This window comes from Enoplosus armatus, chromosome 22 (genome assembly GCF_043641665.1).
Source record: "Enoplosus armatus isolate fEnoArm2 chromosome 22, fEnoArm2.hap1, whole genome shotgun sequence".
NCBI classification, from domain to species: Eukaryota; Metazoa; Chordata; class Actinopteri; order Centrarchiformes; family Enoplosidae; genus Enoplosus; species Enoplosus armatus.
Genome location: NC_092201.1, coordinates 8,667,810 through 8,679,007, shown reverse-complemented (window position 1 = coordinate 8,679,007; position 11,198 = coordinate 8,667,810). Strand labels below are relative to the sequence as shown.

At 41.6% G+C, this 11,198-nt stretch overlaps 1 protein-coding gene across 1 annotated transcript; it reads right to left on the bottom strand.

Moving 5' to 3' along the window:
* Positions 1-5,063: 5,063 nt before the first annotated feature.
* On the bottom strand, positions 5,064-7,956 carry LOC139305178 (E3 ubiquitin-protein ligase TRIM39-like). Its single transcript, XM_070929124.1, has one exon. It carries the CDS (start codon positions 7,954-7,956, stop codon positions 6,139-6,141), a length of 1,818 nt encoding a protein of 605 aa, XP_070785225.1. The 3' UTR covers positions 5,064-6,138.
* Positions 7,957-11,198: the final 3,242 nt, after the last annotated feature.

The window sequence follows — 11,198 nt, the reverse complement described above, 5'->3', positions numbered from 1 at the left end:
GCTAACATATTTTTTATCATGTCAATTATTTTGATGTGTGCTCACTTCTGTTTCTGTACTGCAGTCATCTATGACACCTCGATATGAGCTTTTTAAGTCGTAAGAAATTTGATAAATAGCTTTTTTTCTTAAGTGTGCGAGTACGAGTAAAAGTGAAGGATTTTTACTGTCATCCTTCACATCCAAAAGCCCGAATGTCCCAAAATGTCACGTTAAGTACTCCCAGTGCAGTCTCTCACTACTTCATGATGTATTTGGGCTTTCTAAGACTCATTTAGCACGACTGTGCAATGCCTAGCTCAGGCAGTGCTGCCGTTTGGTTTTGAGGAACTTATAATTAGTGGTTTGGCTTAGTTGCACACACAGACACAAGATATTGTCTCCATGTCAGGGAATGATATTGATGACAAATAATAATGACAGTTTTGTGCTGATTTGTGCATTTTTAACTGAACTACAACACATCTAAAATCATTTCTACAGGACTTATGTGGAAATTTATAAAATTTATAATAGAATAGAGGAACCACAATTTCATTAATGAAAACATTTTTCTCACTTGTAGAAGGTTCAGAGAGTTTGGCCTTTTTCAGACCGTGTGCAACACCTTTCCAGCGAGGAGAAAAAACAACTAATCCTGCACATTGACACTGGAACTGCTAAAACTACAAGGGAGCTTTTTTTCAATTAACTGAGCAACCCAATTACACTTAGGCAGAAGATGTCTGAGCAAGATACAGATTTTGGCACACCAGAGTGACTGTGCTACTTGTAACTTCACTCTGTGCCACCAGTCTTATCAGCGATAAGACATAGAATATGGTTCAGACACTGGAAAGCACAACGTTAACGATAAGGGACAGATAGCATCAGCTCTATTGTGTACCACAGGAAATTAATCCGAGATGCAGGCTGGGCAAACAAAACACACAGACACACACTATGACTCACACACAAGCACACACATCCATGTGCATGAACACACTGACGCACGAAAAGCACATCGATGTCATGCACATGCAAACACACACTTATCTAATCTTGGCTGCTGCCTACATAACAAATATGGAAAATGTACCGTTGAGAGTCGACAATTAACACAAAGGCAAGGGAAGCACAAAACTAATTCAGGAGTGTGTAGTTGTTAATGGAAGAGAAAGTGAGAGTGTGACTCCCCCAGGCTTGTCCTGTAAAGAGGAATGTGCTCCTACAGTCAACTTGTGGAGTTAAATGAAGATGAAGGCCGTTGAGAAGGTGACCCAAACAACCCCTGAAAGTCTATCTATCCATCTGAGGTGATAGAAATAAACCCTGCCCCTGGCAAAGCGATAAAGCAACTTGCATAAATAAATAATAAACAAGGCATCAAAGATCATGGTCTTATGATAAAAGTCAGTTCTGGGAAGCGGTTTTAAAAGAGCTACTGTCTTTGTCAGTCTAAGTTCCTCATGTTGGGCCCTAAAGGTTGTTACCTTTGATGTTGAGCCTGGAGACAGAGGAGGCTCTCAGGTTGTGCACAAAGGTTCACTAGGAATCAAAAGTTCAGAAAGATATAACTATGGGCCAGGCCATGCAAAGTTATAATTAAAACAAAAGAAACTATTAGAACAGCGTTTACACAAACTGCCCAGAGGTGTGCATTCAAAAATGTCCAGTGTTGACAATAATGTCAGTGGAAGGAAGCAGCTCAGTTCCCTGACTCTGTGTTCTCGGAGGAGGAGGAGGAGGGGCGGTGCAAAGAAACAGAGATGTGGGCGGAACACGAAGGAAATCACGGCGTCCCCTCTTCTCTGTCTCTCTGTCTCTCTGTCTCTCTCCCCCCCCCCCCCCCCCCCCCCCCCCATGGGCATTGCAAAACACACGCAGATTTCACCTCCCTGCCTCCATCAACACAAATCATATCGGATCCATGTTTTGCTCACATTGATTTTGGTCTGCAAAGATGTTGTTGCCCAGTCTTCTACGTGTTGCTTGATCTTTGTCTCGGCCGATCAGCTGGCTGCTGTTGCACACAGTCCCGTGCAACTATGGCAGCATTAGAAAAACATCATTTTAGAGAAAAGTGCACAGATTTGTGCCTTGAAAGAGTTCAGAACATAAAAAACCTGAAGAAACTGACAGAGACTGTTTTGAAGAAATATCACAACACAACTAAAAGTCCCCATGGGAATATTATGGCAAGAGATGAAACTCAATACAGACTACCAGAGGCACACTTTGAGTCCCGAAGGGAATATTAGTGATACCTACAGCAGATAAACCCACTGCAAAGTACAATAAGGTCACTGAACTGTAAAATAATATTATAGGATTATGATAGCAATTATCCTATGCTGCCTGCAACACAGCGAACAGATTGATAATCGCATTTACAGGTAGAGACGAGACATATAGTGTTATCAGCCTGTTATTCCGGGGAAGCCTCTGGCTGTACAGCTACAATTGGTTTATTGAACGCAACGGGGGGGGGGGGGGGGGGGGGTCTTGAGTGGGCTCGCATTGTCGTTTGTCACCCGCAGAAAATACAAAATGTAGCCTCTCACAATGACAGCCTGGCCGAAAAAACACGCTCCCCTCCGGCGGAAATGTAACAGAGCCCGACTGTAGGTCTCACAGCTGACCTGAAGCTGCTGCACCTCACAGCAGCCATCACATTTTAATTATGTTATCGCTCATGCTCCTGTTATTCCGCGTCACACACACACACACAGAGACGGCACACATGTGAGGTGGACCGAGAAGTGGCCAACATGTCTATAACACACGCACACACATAAACACACGCAGGCCTGTGTAATAAAACATGCATGTGCACACGCACGCCCTCAGACTGCCAGCTAACTTCCAATACTCACTGCGGCTGTGTTTACGTTGCTGCCCTCGGTTGTGAAATAAGCTCCGTGAAACGGTGAAGAAAGGCCAGTCACATTATCCTCTCCGGTTATTCTGCTGCTGTCAAACCTCAAAGTGTGACGTCTCGTAACGTGACAGACGGTCAGCCGAGGTGGCTTTCGGGGCTGTCCTGTCTCCCCGTCCCGTGTCTGTCTCTCCGTCTCCTGTCTTTCTCCTCTGTCTATCTTTCCCTCCTTTCCGTCTTTTGCCAGCTCTTCCACTGGTGGCTTCCCCAACTGCTCGGGCGCTCCCGTGACGTCACGACGGCGGAGCGCGCGCCGCCGACACGTACCCCCCCCACCCCCCACCCCAGTCTCTGCTCCCAGCTGAGTCGCGTACTTGATAATCCATGATTATTAAAGTCGCAATTAAATGAGATATGTTATATATATATTTAAAATCTAGTTTTTATTATTATTAATATAACATCATCCACATTGTCCATTTATAATTTTGTCATGTTTTATATAAAGAAATCCTTTGTTTTCACATCATGGAAAACAATATGTTAGCATCTTATGTGGGTTTGATGAAATAATTCAACAGTTCAAATTGAAGTATTTATTAGCTTTCAGTGGTGGAGGAAGTATTCAGATCATTTACTTATCGATAAAAGTAGCAACAGCCTACCACACTGTAATAATGCTCCTTTACATGTAAAATCCTTCATTGAAAATTTTACTTAACCTCCTAAGACCTGGCATCCACATGCGTGGACATCACATTTTGGGTTATACCATAATACTTAATTCTGCTTATATGGAAATTCAAAATTGTCCCCGTATGTGGAACTACATCATGTCAACAGATGATGCTTAGTTTTTATACTTATCAGGTCCCAATAAGCCAAGATAGCAAAGAGAAATTAAGATAGAACTTGGGTCTTAGGAGGTTAAGTCAAAGACGGCTAAGTATTATTAGCTAAATGTACTTAAAGTATCAAAAGAAAAACTACTCAATGCAGAAAAATGGCCCCTATGACTGTTATGTGACTATTATATATTATATTATTAGATGATTCTTACTAATGGATTCATGTGTAAGCAACATTTTACTGTTGCGGTTGTTTTAGGTGGGTTTGGCTTGTTTAATCCATAACAATGCATAATACTCCATAAGATCACTTTGTTTTGTGTGTAAAATCTTAATTTGTAAGGTAGCAGTTAAATAAATAATAAAAAGCACAATATGTGCTTTATATAATAATATATGTTATTAATATTTGTTGTGTTAAGAATAGGATACAGTTTAACTAACTGTGACATTATACGTCTATACCAACAGCTTTGACACTTTTGCCTTCATGGCCTACATCCTCTTCGTCACTTAGTCGTACAAAGTTCAGTCAATCAGTGGGATTTGAGTTTTCTTCTCTCTGTGAAAGGACTGTCAATCTTTTGTCAACTAATATTCCTGATCCACAGTAACAAATCTTTACTGATTTCATTACATGATGGATTTGACAGCGTTGTTATTCTGTTCATTTGACTGTGAGATGGCCACTAGGAGGAGATGATGAACTGGATTCTTACAGTAGAGTGGTGACAGTGAGCTGTGCCTCAGTAGAAGCTGTGGCATTTATATGATGATTTAATGTCAAATTTATGCTTATTTATTAATCTCGTCTTTCTAGTGTGATGCTAATACGTTCTTTCTGTATCCATGCATTAGACCTATGGCATGTTGACACCACTTCAGATTCAGTCTGTGTTTGATGAGTGGATGACCTACATACAGTATCTGACGAGTGTATGTGGCATATTTCATAGCCGGTCACTCTGGCCTCCCAGGTCACTTTCTCTGCCTGTCTCTCTCACACACAATTACATCCTAAAGAAATCTTTCCAACTAGACAATAACCAAAGACACACACACACACACACACACACACACACACACACACACACTCACACACAGTGTCCCAGTTCCCAGGGCGCCAGTCAGTCAGACAGCTGAGGTATAAATAGTCTGCTGGCTAAAGTTCCCCTTGAGAGAAACACTCCAGGAGTAGTGGACCAGCGCTCCCGTCTGAAATGTCTCTGCCAACCGGATCAGTGAAAACTTTTACTGGTGGCTGACTGAAAGAGCCCCCTTTTCTGATCATAACATAACTCATTGCCCATGAAACCAATTTGTAAGAAATGCACTTTTATTAAGCATTATAATACACATCAGTTGCATAGTACATACGTAACGAACACTGCGTTTTGAAGCTCATTTATCAGACATGTTTTGGCCCTCAAAATAAATTTGCATTTAAAAGTGCAATGTGGACCTTGGAGTCAATGGGTTTCACACAAAATGATCAAAATATAAAAGGACATATGATATTATATGTTCATAATTGTTTACAAAAATTAAAATAAGTCACTGATGAACAAGATTACTGTTAGGTAGGTGTAGGTGTTCAGTAATGTCAACAGCAAATTTGGTGCATCCCCACAGACTATGTAAGCCTAACCTTGAGCCCAATGTTAAACCTATTAGGGCTAACGATTACTTTCATTATCGATTTATCTGCTGATTATTTACTTGATTCATTGATTCTTTTGGTGTATAAAATGTCCATCACAATATCGTAAAGCCCAAATTAACATATCTAAGTTGCTTGTTCTGTCTGACCAACACTTCAAAACCATAGAGATGTTTAGTTTGCTATCATATAAGCCTGAGAAAACAAGCAAATACTCACATTACTCACATCGACTAATCTATAAATTGACAAAACGTTGCAGCTCTTAGACCTATACATCAAAATATTTTTGAAAGTGACAAAGAGGAAATTGAGTTCCGATGATGTCATTGTCCACTCCTTGTTGTTTCCTCCTACAGTAGTCTCAAACCAGAAACAGACCAGAACACAGGTTAAACAATCGTGCCATCTCCTGGTCAGATTTAGGTAATGCAACATGGATGTAAATGTAGTGACTGATGTACCGTCTACCTTTCTTCTAGATTTTAAATTAACCTCACAATCAACCTTCAGGTGAGTGATCTTACCTGCTTTATTCAGTTCAAATAGTTGACTTATTTTGCAATATGGCAAGAAAGACAGAAAGCTAATAATTAAATATAAGAATATATATATTACACTGACTCTTATTGCCTTTTTGTAATGTTTGATATTACTACTACTACTGTTACTACAGTCTATAAGTTGGTGGTCTCTGCTGTAAGAAATATACTGTACTATATATTTCAGTAATGTGTGGGCCCCAATTCATTTCCCCTGAAGTATGTGGCACCTTAAGTTGCGTGGGCCACAGGAGTGATTACGAGTATGTTGTTGCTTAAGTCATCTCCATAGATACCAAAAATAGGGTAGAGCTTTGGTCTGCTACTTAAGGAAGTACCAGCCACAGAATAGAAAAACGCTTTTAGTGCTGGTGTGGTCTCAATGAAGGTACATCCTGTGTGGGAATAGATCAGAGTCCTGGCGTCCACGTCATAGAAGGAGACCTCTCCCTTCTCATAATCGACAAGCACACCAACTGTCTGGGGCCTTTGCCTCAGGTAAAGGGGAGCACAGTTACTAGTATTAGAAAAATATGTATCATGGATTCCGCTAAATGTCCAGCCTTCTTCCTCGTGGGTGGGAAAGAATAAAGTCTCCTTGTCAATGGACTCTTTGGCCACTCCCAAGAGCCAGCCTTCACTCCCACTGACCCGAACCTCATAGTAGAACCTGCCGGAGGAAAAACCATCTTTCCCAAGGACAAAGGGTTGATTTACAAATCTTCTCCTGAAAAAATCAGGAAAAAACAGTCGGCCTTCACGAAATCTCAGTTGTTTCCCATCCTCAGACACCGTGAGTCTGGAATTGGCTGTGTCGGCGTCCAGAGTCACATCCACTGCATCGCACTGCTGGATCATCATCAGCTTGTCCTGAGGCAGACTCCACACTTCTTGAATCTCAATTAACTCATCTGTCATCAGATTTTCAGCTGCATCAGGCTGTTGAGCGGCCTCACAGTCATCAGATAACCTGACCTCATGAATAAGCATCTCCATCTCTTTACTGAGCGTCTTTTCCATCTGAGCCACTGCTTTTTTCACCATCCCCACATACCTCTGTTGACTGACGTCCGAGGGGTCTAGTGTAAATGGAGGGGTGGAGTGGGACAGAGGGTCTTCAGTGTGTGCAGGGGAGCACAGAGACGGCCAGCTCAGCAGGAGTCGGAGGTGGTCCTCTGTTTGTAAAAGTTGCTCCATTTCGGATCTTCTTCTCCTCAATTCTTGCTCCAGCTGTGTCACGTGATCTTCAGCCTGCTTCAGTGCTGCTTTCTGCTTCTCTTGGATCAACTCAATCAGCTCAGCCTGGCTTTTTTGCAGAGAGACCACAAGAGCAGTGAAAACCTCAGCAATTTCTGCTATCTCTGTCTCTGACGCTTTCTTACTCTGTTCAATTGAGTATTTGATTTCCTTAACGATCCTGGATTTAGTGTTTTCCATCATTTTGATCTCTGATGTCATATTGTCCAGCCAGGCTTTCCTCTCTCTGAATGCGTGCTCTAATGGGACGGCTTCATGCGTTGCATGGTCGTCTTGCAAGCACATGAAACAAACACACATCTGGTCCACGCGACAAAAGAGCTCGAACATCTTGTCGTGCTTCTTACACACCCTGTCCTCCAGGTTCGGCACAGGGTCGATTAGCTGGTGCTTTTTTAGGGTTGAGACTCTCTGATGGGGCTCCAGGTGAGGCTGGCAGAACGAGGCCAAACACACCAGGCACGTCTTTTGGGCCTTGAGCTTCGGCCCAAGGCAGATGTCACAGGGCACCTCCTCTGGTTTGGCACGGATGTCATCTTCACCCCTCACCCTCATGTTGTTGAAATGCTCAATCATATCTCTGAACCCTGTGTTGACCTGAAGCTGTGGTCTTTTGCGGAACCTCTTGTTACAGAGGGGACACTGTGTCAGGTCGCTGCTGGCCCAGTACCCTGTGATACAAGTCTTACAGTAGTTGTGTCCACATGGAGTGGAGACAGGCTCAGAGAACGCTTCCAGACAGATTGAACACAGAAGCTGTTCTTCACATGGGAGGCTGCTGGCTGAGGCCATGTCTATTCAAGAGGAGAGGATTTGATGAATATGATTTTCAATTTCAAACCCCAAAAATGTGTAAGACAAGTAGGTTACTTACTTTTTAGACTACCATTACCCTGTCTAGGAAGTTGGTTTTCAAACTTTCAAACATGTTTTTTTAGTGTTCAAAATTCTTGTCACTTGTGTCCATTTGACACCTGACACCACATCCAACACAATATGCAGGTCAGAGCATTAAAGAACACGTGGCTGTGCAGATGTGTGACACTTTAGACAATATTGGTTTTGGTCAAGAATTGCATTAAGTGCTTAAATGCTTGTGTTCACAGCAGTGTACACCAACAAACAGCAGCAGTAATGGCAGTGCATCATTAGTCTGAGTGTCCTCAAAAAACAACATCATGGTGAGTTAATCTTTCCTTGCTCACAATTTTTCACTGATGAAAACAGAATGCAGAACTTCAGTGTGATCTACGGGAAGCAGTTGATAGGCCTATCTCAGGATGGATTATTCCTCTTACATTTACTAAAGGGAAGAAGTTCTAAAAGTGTATAAAGAGACTTCTGGTTATGGTCATACTAACACTCCCAGTTTGATCTATAAAACAAAAGCTCTGGGAATTGTAACGTGTGCTGGCAATGTGCCAGTGATTATTTCCTGTCTGACACTTAAAGAAAACATCATTTGAGCTTATGACAGAACACAAACATGTTATATGTGTGTCAAAAAAAGTATAAAGTAGCAATAACATCTTGAAATTTGAAGCTTATTAGCCTACCTGAATACAGGAGACACCAGAGATCGTAATATTTTTCATCTGGACACAAGCTGTTAGATTCTTTGAAGTTATAAAGCTCAAGGACATAGCCTACTCTTCTACAATTAACAATTAGTAAATGTCTTTGTACACTTCAGTAATTTCAAAAAAGGAATCAGAGCACTTGGACTTTACCTGCCAAGATGTCTGTGTTGTCTGTGCAGAAATTTCACCTCAGCTGTAGTTTCATTTCTTGGGAAACAGTAGTTACTGGAAGTACCAGTAACTCCAGTTCTATGAGTATGTGCCACACCCTCTAACAGGCTTCGCTATTGGTTTATTCAATCGAGGCACCCTGAGATAGAACTTTGCACTCACTGCCCAATCAGGAGGTAGCAACACCAACGCACCTGCTGTTCATCTCCCTTTCAGCAGCAGGAATAACAGGGGCCAGCTGGGCCTGTAGTCAGAGGGCTCCGCACGTATTCTTAACTGGAGCTACATCCAGTGCTACTATTTCTATTTCATACGTGCAACGCCTGGCTTCGCTATTAGTAACCATAGGAGGCAAACGTGCCTCTAATCAACATACTGTATGTATTATAACTGAAAAACTGTCTGTGCTCAGTGCAGTACAGTAAGGTTCCAGAGGCCCATCAGGTCTCCTCTTTGTCTTTCATGTGGAAAATTAACCAAACCAAAACTAACATCAAAGGGCAGAGACAAAGGGAAGATCAAGGGGGTATATATAATAGAAAACTGAAATCATTTACAGTATTGTATTTTCTGATAGATACCTCTCACTACTTTTTTATCAGTCATCAGCTCACCATTAAAACTCCTCTAAAACAATAAAGTAGACGAGCAGGTTGGTCTAGAGCTTGACCTCTGACCTTACTATGATAAGGCAAGCAACTTTCTCCATTTGACTTAATGAAGCACCAAACATTCAGAATCCTAAAAATAATAATTCATGCCATTTTGTTTTAACTTGTTTTATTTGTTGATTTTGTTTGCTGAGCAGCAGTTAGATGAGGCTGATGTTAGAGATGCTTTTGTGATCCTGACCTCTCTTTGACACTAGATGTCACCATTTCCTAATGAAAGTGTACTTTGTACTTTACATAGATTTCAAAATCAAATGTGTTACCCATTTTCGAATTAACGGAGAGAAAAGTGTATTTTATTATTAAGCTACTAACTTATATAATCATGAAATAAACTACCATTAACATGTAAGACATTTACAATAGCTCTGTTAAAAAGAGATGGGGACGTAGCTAAGACAGACATGAAATGTTGAGGTCAAAAATGAAGGAAAAAAGTCCACTGTATGTATGCATGTTAGCTATGAGCTATGGTGTGTGTATGTGTGTGTGCATGTCAGTGAATGCGCATCATAAGCCATGGGAAGTGTCCAGTGCGCTGCATGCCGAAGGTACTGATGAAGAAGTTGAGGACTGTGGTGATGAAGACTATGATGGTTGTTACGTTGTTCAGGTAATCCAGACGTTTTTGCAGGGTGCTGTTATTCAGGTCCCGACGTCCTGTGACACACACACACAAACACATACACACACATACACACACATACACAGTAGAGATAGAGAGGGTTCAAACTACACTTGCTTCTCACACCACTTTACTTCTCTCTTTCAAACACTGGCATCTGTTGCTTGTGTTATAAGGCCCACTTCATGCCCACCCCGTTACTTTGCATTCACCCTTCAGCAAAAAACACAACAAGCATATCATCGACTTCTGTTAAATCACTACATTTATTCAGCTCTCTGGAGGAGAATGTGTACGTACATATTAGAGGGATGTTTCTTATTCATGTTTTTTGTCTGGTATTGGTTTTTAAAAACAGATGATATAAAAAAGCTGGGGAAACACATGTAAAGTGTGGAATACACATAATAGAACACATGCACATTTTCTTTGCACAAGCACATTATTGCAGCAAACAGAATCATGCATATTTACATAGATATACAGTTGGTTAAATTGAAAAGATTTTTAGTTGGATTACAGTGTGAATCACTCTTCAAAGCCTGAATAATGAATAAGACTTGATGTTTGAACATATGGTTGAATTGTGTGTGAATTGTTTGAATCAACATGTTTAAGTGTGTGTGCAGATGAAATACTTGCAAATGGTGTGTGAGTGTGTGCATGCATGTTGCAATGTGTGTTTGATATGTGAGTTTGTGTGAGTGTCAGAAGTGGAGTCGAGCCAGCAGCCAGCGGAAGAAGCCAGTCCTCTTGGATCCGAAGAAGCTGACGAAGAAGTTAATCACCGTGGTGATGAAGATGACGCCTGTGGCGAGGTTGTTCAGGTAGTCGAGTCGTTTCTGATTGGACACCACGTTCAGGTCCCTGCGGGCTACAATACATACACACGCACACACACACACGGACAGACACACAAACACACAATTTCAAACGTTTCAAACACATCCACCCTCACGCACACGTACGGTTGATGCATGCACACTC

Excerpts from the sequence above, each read along its gene's own strand:
- LOC139305178 (XM_070929124.1), bottom strand. The coding sequence starts at position 7,956 with ATGGCCTCAGCCAGCAGCCTCCCATGTGAAGAACAGCTTCTGTGTTCA.